Source organism: Leptidea sinapis, chromosome 3 (genome assembly GCF_905404315.1).
Source record: "Leptidea sinapis chromosome 3, ilLepSina1.1, whole genome shotgun sequence".
Classification (NCBI taxonomy): Eukaryota; Metazoa; Arthropoda; class Insecta; order Lepidoptera; family Pieridae; genus Leptidea; species Leptidea sinapis.
In genome coordinates this window covers 13,949,731-13,967,766 of record NC_066267.1, presented here as the reverse complement: position 1 = coordinate 13,967,766, position 18,036 = coordinate 13,949,731, and the positions used below count along the sequence as shown (strand labels likewise).

The 18,036-nt window shown below is 35.3% G+C and overlaps 1 protein-coding gene across 1 annotated transcript in view; it reads left to right on the top strand.

Annotated features, from left to right (window-relative positions):
• The window catches only part of LOC126979564 (E3 ubiquitin-protein ligase MARCHF5), a 28,206-nt gene extending 19,934 nt beyond the window's left edge, over positions 1–8,272 (top strand). Inside the window, exon 4 of the mRNA XM_050828932.1 lies at positions 1,609–8,272. Coding sequence (XP_050684889.1) covers positions 1,609–1,957 — 349 coding nt within the window. The 3' untranslated portion in view covers positions 1,958–8,272. The remainder of the gene's footprint in view (positions 1–1,608) is intronic.
• The last annotated feature ends 9,764 nt before the right edge of the window (positions 8,273–18,036 follow it).

Here is an 18,036-nt window from a genome sequence, read left to right as displayed (position 1 = left end):
GTTGACACCAGCAACAGATTTAGGGTTATAGCAACAGACATATCCAAACTTTTAATGCCTACGACTCGGCTAGTAAGTCTTTTGTGGGGCGATGTATATTATTAGTTTTTACAACCAGATCCCAGAAAACGTTCAAAACAAAATGTATTACGAAATTCTAAAGAATTGTTAAAAAACGTTTGTGTGGTGTGATACCACAGATAGGAAAAGGAGCGACCGCCCTCAGGCTACAAAATAATAACTTTTATTGTACGATATTACATTGTGAGATCATATCCTTTTTTGAATAAAAATATTTGAATTTTCTACGTCATAATATCTATTTATACCCATTAAATTTGCTACTGAAAACAGCAGGGTGATTACGATTTACTTTTCTCGCGACAGGGTTGCGACAGGTGTAAATCTCGCGATCATTTCTGTCAAACGTGACTTTTGTAATCATAGTAACCCAGAGTCACTAGAGTATAGTTCCAGCTGATTATTTTGTTTTCGTTTAATGCTGTCATATCGCAAGTGGCGCTAGTATCTCTGGCAAAAAGCATTCTGCGACAGGCGAGCAATAGATGTGCGATCGGCTTGCGTAATACAAATTCTAGTGACATTTTGCGACCGATCGCTTAGTGGTTGCTGTCGCATGGCTACTGCTGTCGCTACTGCTACGTTTTACTTAATCAGCCCTTCGGTGCTACAGTGCATCTTATAACTGGGCTAAATCGATTTGTTGACAATGTAAGAAAAAAAGTGTTCTTTTTTTATGCAATGAATGCATTATTTAATTAGTCTTGTTGTGTCTAAGACTATACTCTCAACTCTGTTATGATATTTAATTGTGAGGTGGTGGTGGTTTGTTATCATATATTCTATTAAACCCTTTGAACTTTTGTACTTATAGTTAATGAACTTTAAATTCATACGTATTATATTATAAATGACACTAACACGGGCCGAGTCCTCATCTAACTCCTTGTTCGGTACGACGTTGTTGCGAATTGTTGTGCAGTAATAAACATTGGTGTCTCGGAAGGGTGATACGTGCCAACTTAAGAGTAAACTAAAAGTTTGGTGGCGGGTTGAGTTTTATAATTTTACCCTATTTTAATTATTTTTCTACTTTTTCTTTGCTACAATAGACTATTCTACTACAATACTAAATCATTAAGACATACAAAAAATCAAAAATAAATGTGTATCTAGATGCTCTCTTTCTTATAACAATAAGGGATGAGAGTTATTGTGGCAGCCATAATCTAGCCTTCCATTGGTAAAAGATCTCTTGAAAGACCAGAGGAAACATAGGAGCGTTGCCGATCTTTAAAGTACTCGCTTATTTAGGCGTCCATGTCATGACGTCATGCTAGACTTACCGCACAAAGTCAAGTAAAGTATAGTATGCATTTATTCATGACAACACAAAACATATTATATACATAGTTAAATTAACAAATTAAAAATAGGATATCATGAAAAGGACAAACACTCAGTATTTTCATTCTTCAGAAGAAACTTCATTCCACATATTTTGTTTGTGCTAGAAAGTGTCATAAGGAAAAATAGTTATTATAAAACTAATAGTGATACAAAATAATTGATTGCATTTATTTTCAGCGTGGATGCTGACCGAGCTATCGTCGCGAACCAAACCAACACAAACGGGAACGCCCATCTGTCTCCCACAAGGATATTCTGCTCCGCCCTGCTCTTGCCCACCATATCCACTATCATAGGCAAAATATTCTTCCGTTCCATCAAAAACAACCTTCACAGGACAATTCTAGGCGGACTTACGTACATAACAATCAAAGGTGCCCTGAAAATCTACCACAAACAAATGCTCTACATCCGGCACTCGAGCAGAAAGATATTAGACTACACCGAAACAAACTTGAAGCTGTACAGAAGTTCTAACATCCAGGATACAGTGACAGCGAGAGATGACACGGAACAAGTTATCTAGTTCCATCGCCTTAAGCTCGAAAATTGTTTGAACGCAACGTGATAGTACATTTGTACACTTTAGTTATCTGCCATTTTGTATATAGTGTGTTTTCAGTTACAATTTATATGCTTACAATCCTCGTTATTCACTACTAATCTGTATAAATTAACCTACACAAAAAAGTACAAGCTATAAGAATAACTTTTCTGAGAGATGTACCAACAAAATGCGTCACGCCATGCCAAAAAACTTGTTTAACTTCAAAGAAAAGTGGTAGTTCAAAAAGGATCGGCAGTGTTAACTATAACCAATAGCAAGCATTAGCAACCTACAAATAAGACTTAAGGATATGAGTAACAGGATTAAGTAGTGTTCATGGCTCGAAATGCTATACTCTCACCACAAAACTTGTCTAAAAACACCATGTTTGCGTGTTTTCTGCTTACTCTTCGCTTTAAGGCTGCATTTAGTGCTCGACCGACGGTCAGTAGCGCGTACCATACGCGCTGAACGTGTTGCGTTTAGCACTCAGCTGACAGCAAACTTGATTGCGCGTGTACAATTGCTTAGAAAAATGAATCCATCTTAACCCTCTTTAATATGTGCGTATTACTTAAGTATTACAAACGATTACGGAATTAAAGTCGGTGAAGATATCATGTTTACCCAATTATTATAGAGCGCCTAGTTGAAGGTTTTTCCTTCTACAATGTATTCGAAATTGCCAGAACACAAATTTTTCTTTACGATTTTTGATGACGATGTTATAACATCGTTTACACGCGCGTACGGTTGGCCGCTCGGTCAGCGTAGTACTGAACGCACTTGACCGACGAGTTCGACCGACGATTCTCTTCAGCGCGACGTAGCTCTACGCGCGTAGCAATTCATCAGCGCTGGACTGAACGCGTTCATGTTTTCATAATTGTTGCTACGCTCGACCGACGTCAGCGCTGACCATCGTTCGAGCGTAGCTAGCACTAAATGCAGCCTATGAGATTATGCTAAGCTTACACTTAGCTGTATTTACGTGAGTCAAGTCTAAGTACATTCTGTAGATCTTAGTCTCACAACTGTTTAAAATATATATTAAAGTGGACCATCGGAGGAACGGTTTGGTGTTTTAAGACTCAGATCTAATATATTGGAGATATAGTGGTATATACGGGACGCCCATTTATTAATAACATTTATTTTAATATGCATGAATATAATGACTATAATACCAAGAATATATTTGGATTGGCTAGACACTTAGGGCTATACAGGTTGTAATCGTTAAGTGTGACCAGGCGATTATTCCGTAACTATTACAGATATCAAAAAACTTTTAATTGATATCGAATCATATGATGAACTTTTAATTGAATCGATATCAGTATGATGAAATCAATAACTTTTTTTAAATTAAACGAGAAGTATCCAAAATTTTGATATTAAATACTCCCATACATGATATTAGTAGAAAGGTCATTATCGCACAACAAGGGCGTCACCTCGAATACAAAATTTTGTACTAACTAAGAAATGTATATTATTTAATTAAAAGATAGTTTTATATCTTGTTAGGTTAATAAACGGTTTCCATGAATATCATTACTAAGCTAAAATAACATTTTAAAATTGTATGTCCTTATTTTGCGTTGCTACTAATCTCATAGTAAATGTATGTTAATATCAAAATTTTTGTATACTTCTCTTTTGATTTTTAAAAAGTTATTGATATCATATTTCTGATTAGGTAACGTACTTTCGATGTCAGTTTAAAGTTCTTTAATATATGTAACAGTTACGGAATACTCACCTGTCACCACACTTAACGATTACACCCTATATATCACCAGGACACCATGGTGGCGCAACCAGTCTGCGCTACCAAACAATTTAATGTATACAGCTCTATAGAGACTTACCTAGTGTCCTTTTAATGGCGTAGTCAATTTGATGGCGCGACCAGCTCGGACGCGTCATGACTCTCGTGTCTATGTGGTGTCTAGTTAGTTACTTGGTAGCTTATGGACGCCACCGTGGAGTCCCGGTGTAATAGAGCCCTTACACATGCACTGAAGTAAACTAAAGGTACTAAGTGAAGTTCAACTTACGTGTTAACTGATAAACAATACCGGTTATGAAAAATAACTGTAATTGTGTTGCGGAAAAGTAAAACATAGCTCCTTCACAGAAATGACAATTTGAGGATTTATTGAACTGGAAAGGTTCCAGGTTAAAACGAACGTCGTGGAAAATGAGTTCATTTGGAGTTTCCGTTTTGTATAAATTATCGTTTTTTTTTTATATTTTTATATAGAGGCAACTTGGCCACTATTTGCCGAAAACGACAATTGAAGATTTTTTGTATATCTATATATATACCAACCATTGGGAAATTATGATACCGAATACGCTAAAGTCTTAAAGAAATCATAAAAAGCCAATGAAGTGCGTAATATATTCACATTTTTCTTCATAAAGAATATAAAAGTTGATTTGACAGGAAAAAGGACTCGGCGAGGGTAAATATACAATATTTATGTACGCTTATTGATACTTGCGCTTTAGTTTCGTTCACTGATCAAGGTCCATGTAGAAATCTAACAAAAAATAAATAAAAGCTCACTTGCCAAAAGCCAATCATTCTAATCTCAATGTCAGAGGTCAAATTTCATAACAACTTTATATAACAGGTTGCTTAAACGCGTTGTGAAATAATTATTTTAGTTATTGTAATATTATTTGTATAAATGTACAGTTAGTTATTTTACTTAGGCAATGGCAACTGAAATAAAGTAATCTAAAATATTTTTTTAAATAAATAATAATGCTTCTGCAATAACATGACAATTCTGAAGCTTTTGATCCTTTTTCAAAGTATGAAATATGATCAAAACTTACACAATATACAAATTATGTGTAAAGTACATGACGCAAAATATATTACAGTGCTCCCAAATTAATAATGCGCATACAGATCTTCGCCACTTTTCGGCAACGGTCGTATTTCCCGACTGTCGGGAGACGATATCTATATAGAGTGGTAAAATGCATTAATTTAGCATAATTTAATAGAATTATATTACAACTAGCTGACCAGGCAAACGTTGTTTTGCCATATAAAGTATAATTCACGCCATAGTTTTATAAATAATAGCCTATGTGTTATTCTGGTGTGTAAGCTATATTATTGTAAAGTTTCATCAAAATCCATTCAGTAGTTTTTGCGTTAAAAAAGTACAAACATACATCCAGACATACAAACTTTCACATTTATAATATTAATAGGATTATAATATCAAGAGGGGTGTGTAATAGGAGCTCTATATAATTCCACATAGACTGAACACGTGCAGTCGACACCAATACTTAAAGACGACTGACTGACCGGCTACCACACCCGACCGCCCGATTTGTTTTCGCATTGTGAACACATGATTTGACTCCTATTTCTTTCTCACAAGGTGCAAAATGCAGGTGCATTGTTTAGGGCTCTTACGATTGAATGATTCGGGTGTTTCCGGGAATACGCCCATTAGCGAAGATCTGTATGCGCATTATTATTTTGGGAGCACTGTATTGATTTAAAAATTAATTCTTCATCTACAGCATCTACTCTACAGTTGATAACCTGCGCAACCCCAATATTTACATATTAGGAAATTGATCTAAAATTTCGTTCTTGCAAATCTAAACAACTTGTTATGTTTTTAAAGTGATACCCCTCACTTCTGCGATTAATAAGCCACAACCCGAGAGTTGAACAAAGCATACAAGATTTTATAAACGATACGTCACTCGAACGGTTGGCACAGTTGGAAGTGCGCTCGCACGGAACGCAAGAGGTCGCGGGTTCGAGTCCCGCAACGTTTATAATATTTTGATTTCAGTTTTTTTTGTGTAATTAATCCCAGAGGTGAGGGTCATCACTTTAAAAACAACAAATTGTTTACAAATTAATATCAATAATGAGTAAACAAGTTTAATTATTGTTATGTGAAAACAAAAAGTATTCGAAGAGTTATACTACATGGCCACATTACCTCTGGATCTCACTGGAACGTGAAACCCCCTCCCTTGCCCCTTTCACCCCCTCTTGCTCGTCCTGTTGCGTCAGTAGGGTTTGCTGTTTCATTACCGCTAACGGTACCAAGTACATGTCGTGATATTTTCGTGCTATAGCTGCATTGTTTGTGAAGTTTTCATTATTACGTTTTTACTTTTGTTCTTAATAGTTCTGTAGTTTCTGTTGTTCTGTGTCGCTATAGTAGTACCAGAAATAATATCACAACACAACACCAATCTATAATACTGAAAAAAATTGTATTTGTTTATTTATTAATAATAATATCCTAGTGATACTTGTTTTGCACACCGTACCAAAGCGACGATGTGACGTCATCAACGTGGCGTCCAGAGATAATGTAACATAATGTAACCGGGTAGTAAACTTATAAACATTAAACTGGATGGAGGTTTCCAGGAATAGTTTCATTTGCCTCAATGCGTAATCCGTGATAGTGTGTTTTGTCGCCGACATTAAAACTGTGCGTAAAAGAGACAAGATACCAACGCATGCAACAATTTATAATTTATAAATTGTCGAAAAAAAAATTTAAAAGTAAAAATAGAGGAAATTTATTTTCATGGATTGGATGAACTAGTAAATTGTTGCAAACTATGTAATTATTTTTTTAATGGTGCCTACCTATTCGTAAAATTTGTTAGGATGCATTAATGATAATATATAATAATATGATATTAATTTTAATAGCTTAAATAAATTGCATGTAAAATCGACAAAATTGATTCATGACTGACTTTCCTGATGATTATTTTAATATCATAAAAACAGCAAGGTTTATATTTGCACGAAAAAGATTGTATCACAATTGTTTGAATGTCAGTGTCTAATAAAATGATAACAGAAATGTATGTTCAAGCGAATTTCGACCTACTTGTTTGAAAATATGACATTAAGGTGGGACACGATTAAATTTTGTTGATAGTACATGTACATGTGTTCTGTTTAAAAGTGCTAAAATTCCATGACATATATTTTCTTAGTGAAATTTTAATGGAGGGTAGTTGAAAGTTTATTTTTATTTAGTGAGTTTTACTTTTTTTTGTTACTGATTGATAAAAAGCTCATGTGTTTATATGTGTTTTATATTCGCAAGAAGTATGAAGTAAAAGATCAAAAAAAATAATGCATTAAATGAAATAAACGGATATATTTTGTTCGCTACTATTATATATATAAATATAATAAATGACCTTTTTAATATGTAGTTTTATATTTTATTAACAAATACTAAGAAAATGTATATAATATTATGCCAAAACACTGACCTGTATAAATACCACTGGACAGGCTGTTCCATATGTTTGACAGCAAATTTATTGTGCCTATTTGAAGCGCGACTCGCGAGCGTCCAGAGAACTAATTTTCGCGTATAATACAAATGGCTGCAAAGAAACGTACAATAACTCTGCATTTTGAATTAATTTCGTTCGTTTCCCGTGTTATTTATTCTTCAAGAATCAACATAATAGAGTACACAAAATTTTTTTGTTAATAGTTTGCCACCATCTATCAATGTTTGCTGAGGTTGTCATCACTAGTTTTAGTACCGCAGACTCTCGCCACATGGCCAACAGCGCCAAAATGGCGAATATCAAACAGACACAAAAGCACTTTGACAGCCGTCAGTCCAGTGGTATATAGTAGAGGTCAGTGTCTTTGACCAGAAAGAAAGTATCATTAAATGTGGTGAATATAAAAACAAACATGTAAGCTGGTTATATATATAATATATATTGTGTGTTAATTTGATTTAAATAATATCTTGTTGTGGTCATTTACCTTCTGATTTTATTCATATAATCATAATTTGTATCTTCTTTTAAATCGGGTATATTACCTTAATTATGGCCCACTTACTATCTCCGTACTGTTACCTAGGGTAAAACCACACCTGTTGATCAAAAAGATGATTTCTGGTATTTTTTAGGGCAATGATTGGTTTATAAAAAAATAAAAAATCCTTGCTTTTTAGTAGGTATTAAAAATATTTAATTATTTTTTAAATTAGATTTTATTTTTTTTACATTCGCCAATATTGTTGAAATATTTTATAAATTGCCATACACTTGTATATAGTAAAATATTAATACATGCTACGCATAACTCTTTAGTGTGCCCATTCAATGATTTAGGCGCTATTTTTGTTTTCAATTACGTAATGACTGATTAACGATATGCATTAAACTATGCTTTGTATATATGGATCATATGATAATTATATATTGTATAAAGAAAGAAATAAACATAGTGCCTTATGGATTTGTTTTATTTTGCAGCCTTTAAATAAATAAAATAATGTGTAAGTTCCAGTCCCAAGGGTGTCGTAAGAGGCGACTAAGAGCATTTACCAGTGGGAGGCCTCTTTGGGTACCAGAACGGCGCCTTTTTCTGCCGTGAAGAAGTAATGTGTAAGCATTATTGTGTTTCGGTCTGAAAGGCGCCTTAGGTAGTGAAATTACTAAGCAAATGAGACTTAACATCTTATGTCTCAAGGTGACGAGTGCAATAATTGTAGTGCCGCTCAGAATTATTGGATTTTTCAAGAACCCTGAGCGGCACTGCACTGTAATGGGCAGGGCATATCAATTACCACCAGCTGAACGTCCTGCTCGTCTTGTCCCTTATTGTCATTAAATAATGCATTGGTTTTCAGTTGCGTATATTGTACTAGTTAAACCCAGCCAATCTTCACTGGCACATTCTTTAGAATAATAGTAACCATGCCAATGCCGGGCCAGGCTAGTCTTTGGTTAAATTTTTAGTATAATAGTGACATTTTCAGAACACGGCCGCGCTTTCACTGTACTCTATCCTGATACTGGAGTAGTTGTCCAAACCTGGCCACATTTCACGGGTAATCCATAGTTTTCTTTACACGTTATAAACTGCACTGCAGAGGATCGCCAAACATCCAGATGATGAGGATGATATCCAAGCTTTTATTGAACTTGTGACGTATAAGAAGAGTGACAGTTGTAGAAGAGTAATGGCAAATGGGGTTGCTTTAAAGATTGACATCAAACTTGATCCTTTGCGGGTTCGGCATTGTTCGTTTAACCACATCCTGCGACGTTTTAATGATTAACAGCCCATTCTACTATATTTTTGAGATTAACAGCAAATTTTATCCTTTAGGGGTTAAATTGATCATAGTTAATTTTACCCCATTTTGCGACCTTCTCAGTAAAGGAGTCATTGGAAGATAGATAGAAGAAATCCGGCCACGCTTTACAGTGTCCTACTCTGATAAGATATAAATGGAGACATTACCAAAACGGCCGCTTTTCCCTTCTGAGACATAATATGTTAAGTATCATTCGCACAGTAAATACATTCATATAATGTAAGCCTGCACATATTCTTTTTTTAAATTGAGTTATATGTCTACCTCTAATTAATTTTATAATTGGTTATATGTAATTGGTCTTATAAATTGTAATTTATTTTTAATTTAAGACTGTTGATTGTCCCTAATAATTAAATAAATAATAGAATAAATAACTTCTTCATGATAGAAACAGGCGCTGCTGTGGTACCTAAAGAAGCATCCCACTGGTAAAGTAGGTATTATAGCGACGTTGCCAAATTCTGGCCACGCTTGTCTGTGGCTCATTCTTGTAATATAATACCGAACTTACCAAAACCACGGCCACCCCTTACATTGGCTTATTCTTAGAGAATAATAGCGACGTTGCCAAATTCTGGCCACGCTTCTCTGTGGCTCATTCTTGTAATATAATACCGAACTCACCAAAACCACGGCCACCCCTTACATTGGCTTATTCTTAGAGATTAATAGCGACGTTGCCAAATTCTGGCCACGCTTCTCTGTGGCTCATTTTTATAATGTAATAACGACCGTACTAAAACCCTGGCCACTATTTACAGTGACTTATTCTTACAGAATGGGTAATAGCGACGTTGCCAAAACCCGGGGCCCACATGGACGAGACGCTTTTCACGCTGTGTTTGTGCGGCCTGCTCCGCTTCCAAACGCGAAGCCGTGGACCGTTGATTACTGATGAAATTTAACTACCATCAAGTGACCCCATGCCATTAACTAATGACAAAAAAAATACGAAAAATATTAACGTTGCAAACGCATTAAAAACTACATTATTTTCATAGTTAAAATACCTACTAACGTATTTTAAAATCTAGTTAAAAATAAAATTATAAGGAAGTAATAAAAGATACAACGTAATGCGTACAGAAATATTGTTTTCGGTATCAGTAATTTTCCGTGTGAGTTACAATAAGCTGGAAGTGATCACGTTACTTTGTTAAAGATTTTTTTACAAAAATCTTATGAATTTAAAGTTATTGGCTGTCAGTTGCATTTTTTTCACATACGTATGCATATGTACGTTTTATACTTATGCACAATTTGGAGAGATTGGTTTGAAAATTTCACAATTTAGTTTTTGATGGCGTTGCATGGTAAGTCGGTGATGTCATTACAAATTCGATATAAGTATAATAGAATTACAAGTATTTTTTGCGTCCCCATAATTTGATTGTCAAATTCAAGTCAAAAGTTATTTGATGAGCAAAATAAAAGTAAATGTCCAAGATCCATCATCCTATCATATTTATATATCGAAAATGAAAAGTATTATTTATTGAAATCTGAAAGTAAAGGCTACTGTTTACACACATCAAATCAAGTAGTGCACAAACCATTTGAAACAGTATGTTATGGTTTTAATTTATGTTATGTTGTACATTTGAAACAGGCTAGAGGAGCTGATGTGCTTCACCAGGGCATTAAAGAATAGGGAAGTCTCAGGCCTAAGGCGAATAGGGCATTTACCAGTGAGAGGCTTCGTTGCACAGGATGTCGGCTAGATTATGGGTACCACAACGGTGCCTTTTTCGGCCGTGAAGCAGTAATGTGTAAGCATTATTGTGTTTTGGTCTGAAGCGCCCCGTAGCTAGTGAAATTACTGGGCATATGAGACTTAACTTTCTGCTCATCTCGCCCGTAATTGTCATAAAAAAGAGCCTCATATCACACCTTTCAGATTAGACGCTAGTCCAAAATTGTCTCCAGCTCAAAGCCCAAGATTCGCTTGCCTAAGTTTAAGTCGTACCAAGACTTAAACAGTACCGAAGCTCAATGGGCCTACGTTTCATTCGTTGATGAGTGCAGTATTTGTTTGTATAGGCAGATGTTTGCAGACTAGTCTCTCATAGACGAGGTTTCCTTTAGATTATTATCGCTTATGGTTTGAGGCAGCATATAGGTGGATGCTCAAAAGAAGCTTGTGCTTATGCTATTGCTATCGAGCAACGCTGCCGATATCAGATACCATCTTGAATCGTGGAGTGGAGTAAAGAATCATGGAGAGCAAAATTTATGAAATAAACATCTTAACTGTTGCTTCTCAATATATTCTTGGTAATGTTATATATTATGTACATAGGTACTTAGTGAATTTGCTAGATTACATACCGTACGGTGACCCGTTCGCTCCTTTACCTTCCTATTCTTTCTAAAGGGGTCGCTCTAGCAAAAACGTAAGTAATTTGTAGTACGTCTTCATAGATCAAGAAATTTATATAAAGATATTCATATTTCATTAAAACATTCATTCAAATTAGCACCTTATTTCGTCAAAGTTCAAATGTTCAAATTCTATGAACGAAAACTCTGCCTAATAGTTGCGTAAGCATAGTTTTGCTTCGACAAATTTTGAGCTTGATTATGAGTCTATATTGTTTATTATATGTCAATGATATTATGTGTAAATTTTACTTTTCTTTAAACGAACCTAGGCTTACATTCTAGTAGTAATTTACTAATTATTAATAGCTGCTGCCTGCGACGCTATAAAGCAACAATAATACTATGTCTGCATCTACCGTGACATTATTATAAAACCTAAACGTTTACCCGAACTTTATTCAATACTCACGCAAAATTTAAATGAAATCTAATCAGTAGTTTTTACGTTATGCCCGACAAACTAACATTCTATAAACACCCCTGGCCTACGCCAGGGGTTCTCAAACGGTCGATCGCAAGTGCTTTTTGAGTCGATCTCGAGAAAACAATCCGGTATAATAAACTAAAATCGGTAATTACGTACCATCTTATGAAAAGTATGCTCAGGACATGCAGTGTCACGCTTCAACATCCAAAGTCACTATTTAGTTAAGCTTAGAACTTAAGAACGCGTTTGTTTTGTAAGAACCAATAAACGCGCAATTTTGAAAAATAATTATGAGTTTTTCATTGACATTTAAGAGCAGACCTACACTTACCTTGACTAAAAAATGCAATGCAATGCAATGCTTTTTGCGCAAAACTAATATCTATGTCATCGTGACACTCTACCTAGACGACAATTTGAAGCCTCTCAGATCCGATCGATCGTAGTCTAACAATTTTGAGGTAGATCGCCAGCAGTTCAAGCTTGAGCACCCCTGGTGTGGGCTATCAGGCTACAAGCGATATCTTGTATTTATTTTATATTATTTTTTTCTGTTCTCCATATATTGTATTTGTTGATGAACTTTAATTATGAATAATAAATACCAGATAATAATTACCAGAATAGTCTATTGCAATTAAATTGACGAACGTACAATATCGGTATCGATAAGATTTTGATTAGGTATAACGATTATCTAAGAGTGCGATGTATTGTCATTACCTATCTTATCATTGTTTTATCGTTTTATATGGTAAATAATCACAAGAACATAATGCAACGGTTACTTGTAAACTGTATACGGTTCAAAATGAAAAGTTTTTAAACACTCTTATCGACTTACTGGTTCAATTAGTGAAACAATGATTGGTACTGTTAAGTGATTTGATTATTGAGTTACATTGAAAGTGGTAAGTTTAACGTTATATAATATAATATATTTTATTTAGAAGATAAACGCTACTGTTCAGGTTTAAAGGAAAGATTTTTTCCGTACAAACGCTCTCGATTGTCTTATCGCGGACTTTTAATATTAAATCGATATTTTTTCAAATAAAACCAATATCATATGTTTATATGTGTCTAGTAGATACTTTATAATACTAAAAATGGCTTAAACTCATACAGGCCGCAAACGGCAATAAGAACTTCAGGACAGTTCCGGTCCGGCCACATAATATAGGGTAATGCTGTCATCTCTGGTCTGGCGCACCCATAGAAATCTTAATAATAAGGCAATTTAAGTGCCCAGTATCGTATTTAGTATTTGACCAAGTAAATCGCAGATCTTCTCAAATTCTAGGAAATCTAGTGCTCTGTGAACGGCTAGATCACTTGGCTTTGCGTAGAGACGTCGCTACTTTGTGTGTCTTCTACCGCATTTATCACGGGGAGTGTTCCGAAAAGCTGTTTGACCTGATTCCTGCAGCCAAATTCCACCTTCGCACGACTCCCCACAAATTAGGATATCATACCCACCATCTGGATGTGTGGCGTTCCTCCACAGTGCGGTTTTCAAGATACTTTCTTCCACATAAAACCGGGGCGATACGACATGGTTACAATCAAAAATAGCTCACGCACTTTTCTAAAAATACGGCAACGCTCCTGTAATACCTCTGGTGTTGCAAGAGAATGTGGGCAGCTTGACTTAACATCAGCTAACCAGTACGCTCGTTTTTTCTACCGCTTCAATAAAAAGCAGAAGCCACCTAAATAAATTAGGCAATATTAAGGGGAAATATTAAAGTATCCCGACAGAGAATATTACCTTCTTATTTAATTTCCAAAATTTCGTTACGAATGGTATGTTATTGTCGAGAATGAAACCCTGATTTTTGAGTTTCTACTCACGACTTTTAGATGCAGCCCTTAACGCACTGGCCACTGACTTGTTCCGCCTGCGTTAGCGCGACAGAAATGATTATTTTGAATTCTTAAATAAGTTTAAAAATATATTTATTTTCTCTCACAATCAAATAGTATTCACAGTTTATTAATATCTTTGTTTTAATTGTGAGAGACCAGTTCTTGAAATAGGTAATGAATATCTATGCTACAAGACACCAGGCCCTCAAAGCACATGGATAAAATCATAGAAAGGATGAAAAGATAGTTTTAGCTAGTTTTACCTCTTACTACTTACTACTACTTACTCATGACAAAACGCGAATAGGATCGAAGCGACCTTATGTCAAAACGTTAAATTTCTTATTCTTGTAACACAAATTGACGGTTCACTTACGATTGTGATGAAGTTACGTTCCGATTTAGGGAAATTGTATTTTGCGTATTCTCGTAACAAGATCGGACATTAATTGTTGGGATATGCGAATTCTGCAAAATTTTGACGTTTGGTTGAGTTGACAACTTAATATAATTTACCTGTAGGAGGCTCCTTTGCACAGGATGCCGGCTAGATTAAGCGTACCACAACGACGCCTATTTCTGCCGTGAAGCAGTAATGAGTAAACTCAAAATATTTGGACATTCATGAATTCAGAGTGCAGTGCGCATTACAATGCAGTGCCACTCATTACGCATTACAATGGGCAGGGCGTATCAATTACCATCAGCTGAACGTCCTGCTCGTCTCGTCCCGTATTTTCATAAAAATTCTTCTTAAATTTAATATAGTCAAATCACATTTTTTTTAAATTCACTAATGTTTTTTCTAATAAACATTATTAGGATGGTTGTCAACTCGAAATTTTCCCGAAGCATGTCTTTTGGACGCATATTATAAATCGATCCAATAGTACTCTCTTTAGAACATTAGAATACTATGGTCATCCGCAAAATTTCCCTACAATAGCAAACCGTATCTCTAAAATTAGCCAATCCCAATAATGACTAACCCCCTTATTCATAATAGTCTGCTAACTTAAAGCATTGCTAATTCTCACTCTGCCTTCTTCTATTGACCTAAGTCAGAATGAGAAATAACACTCCTTAGCGGCTGTTTTAAGTTAGAGAACAGAAAAGCGCGTACACCTTCTTTAAAGGCCGGCAACGCTCCTGTGATTCCTCTGGTGTTGCAAGAGATTGTGGGAGCGGTGATCACTTAACAACAGGTGACCCGTAAGCTCGTTTGTCCACCTATTCCATAAAAAAAAGAACCATTATGAATAAGGGGGTAAGAGTACATATCAGCTTTTTCTTGTAACTGCGGTCCACTAACACTGCTATTTTGGTTTCGGCACTGCTTAAATCATTTCCTCCAAGTTCAATTTTTTGTCATGATGTCTGTTTTTTTTATTGTCCTTGACGGAGTACTCTATTGTAGGCAAAATCAAAATCAAATCTTTCTTCTTTTGACAGCTCTGCACAGCTTCGAACACTTCTAACATTTCAAGTAGACTCAAAAGTTTCTAATTCACTTTTCATATAAATCATTATTGGTGTGTATTGCAGTAGGACTAAGCTACTTCTGATATTCTTTTTTTTATGGAATAGGAGGACAAACGGGCGTACGGGTCACCTGTTGTTAAGTGATCACCGCCGCCCACAATCTTTTGCAACACCAGAGGAATCACAGTAGCGTTGCCGGCCTTTAAGGAAGGTGTACGCGCTTTTTTTTAAGGTACCCATGTCGTATAGTCCCGGAAACACCGCACAAGGAAGCTCATTCCACAGCTTTGTAGTACGTGGAAGAAAGCTCCTTGAAAACCGCACTGTGGAGGACCACCACACATCCAGATGGTGAGGATGATATCCTAACTTGTGGCGTGTCGTGCGAAGGTGGAAAGTGGATTCTTTCCATCAACAACAACAAAGTAACTTTGCTAAAGTTCAAACGATATCAATAACATTAATTAGTACCCAAAATCAAACACAAAAAAACACCTGCACGCATCATGCACGTGTTGACGTCAGTCAAAATTCTTTTATCATTTCATAGACTTGGTTTATTTATATCTACTTTACATTGATTTCTAAGAAACAAAGATGTACATTGTCGGCATATTAAAGTTGGTATCTTATTTTTTCTGCGAGCTGTAGAGGCAATTCGTTTCAATTAATCGAGTTTTAAAGAGAGTAAAATCAAACATTGCACTATGTTCGAGATGCAGTGGCCAAATGTATTTCTTCGAGTTATAAATGTGTAACTACTGTATTTACTTGTAGGGATTCATTATCTTTTTCGACTTAGCTATAGAGTGGTCCGATTTCGAACAATAGAGGTTTTGGGGAACAGAACACTATTACTCTGTTTTGATGCTTAAACCTCTAAATTTTTTCGAGTTTGGGGGGTTTTAGATGTAGTAACATAAAGAGTTGCTGTAGCAATATTGTAAGATGATAATTTGAGAATATTTTTCATTACTTTGTTTGTTGGAACATGCTCATTTCTGGATATACCGATCAGATTTAAATAATAATTTTTGTGGAACAGAGGTTCTTGTGGTATTAGCGTCTATCTAGCATAAAGCCTCACGTCTCAGCTATCCTATTCAAAATACCGGGATACCATACGCCTATTTCGTATGCATAAGTGATAAGCCAAAAGGGTTTTTTATGACAAAAATTTATTACTTGTGGATAAAAGTGCCGGAATTTGACTACGTATTTTATTTTAGATTTGAATTATGATGTAGCCATTCTAATAAAGTACTTGTATAGTAAAATAGGGATTAGCCGGAGATAAGTGATTTGGCTTGACAACAGGTGTCGTAACGATAGATATAACTTTAGTTGAGTTTTCGAGATAAGTATGTAGATTAAAGTTGATACTATACAAACTGACAATGGTAGTTTATAAAACATTACTCATATAATAAAGCGCGAACGCTTTTAAATACAATATTAAGAAAATAGATCTTTAGTAACCAATAGCGATCGTTTACGACATGTTCTAATCGTCACCTATAGGTCTATTCTCGTAACAAAACGGGAAGAATAGGAATCGACGCGACCTTATCTCAAAAAGTTACAATTTCGTATTCTTGTTACACAAATGGATGGTGCAGTTCCGATTGCAATGAAGTTACAGTCCGATTTAGGAAAATCGTATGATTCGTATACTCGTGACAAGATCAACGGAGATGCGTATTCTACAAAATATTGATGGAAATAGAGTTAACAACCTTAAACATCATTTAAGATTGGATAGATAACCGTTTAATAGGTTATAGTAGAAATATTTTAGATTTGGTAGAACAATATTTGTAACTTCGTGCGAGTTTGTCGATAAAATGTCGTAGACGCGCGGTTCCGACGGTTGCGACTACAGAACAGGTAAAGTTCCTACTCAGTTAACGCTCTCGGTAAATTAGAATACGAATTGAGAGCGATCCGTGGATAGGATCGGAACGTATAAAATAACAATAATCGTAACTAGAATTATTTGATTAACTAGGATGCAGCAATCACTCGTCGTACCGTTTCTCTGCGGCGTATATTTGAGCGAAGCGAGGTAAACTAAAAAACAAAACAAAATGAATCCAAACAAAAACAATAAAAAGGATCTTTTGGAATTTGGCGCCTTATTTAAACATGAGGAATCGGCGCCTTATTATGGTCACATAAGAAACTTGTGCTGATTTGGAAATTCAATAACTAAGAACCTGGCAGTAGAATCACTCTCGACTGATAGCAGTGTTACAATTAAAACTTATTGTGATTTGATTAATCGGTCCAATTTTTAAATAAATATAAATAGCGCGTGCTAATTTAGAATAATTTGTAATTCATGTTTGTTTTTAATTATAATAATTGCATCAAGTCGAAATTCAAAATTCTGTCTCTACAATAACCTAGAAAGCTGTTGGAAGCTTTCTATGAGTTCCAATTTTTTTAAAATCGGTCCAGAAATGGCCGAGATACAAGTTTCACACCGAAATCAATTGAAGTTGCCCGGTGGGAGCTCCGCTCAGCTTCGCACTTCGCTTCTCAGCTATGCGAATTCGCTCAATTAATTACGAGTATATTGTAGATATAAAAATACCTAATTATTTTTATACTTTTTCGTGCATATTAGTTATATGTATTGTTTTTGAATAGTTTTTTTGAAGTCGGTTGTTTTTTTGTTGTATTTGCTGTAGAAAACCGCCAGCAAATACCACCACCGAAACAACTATGAC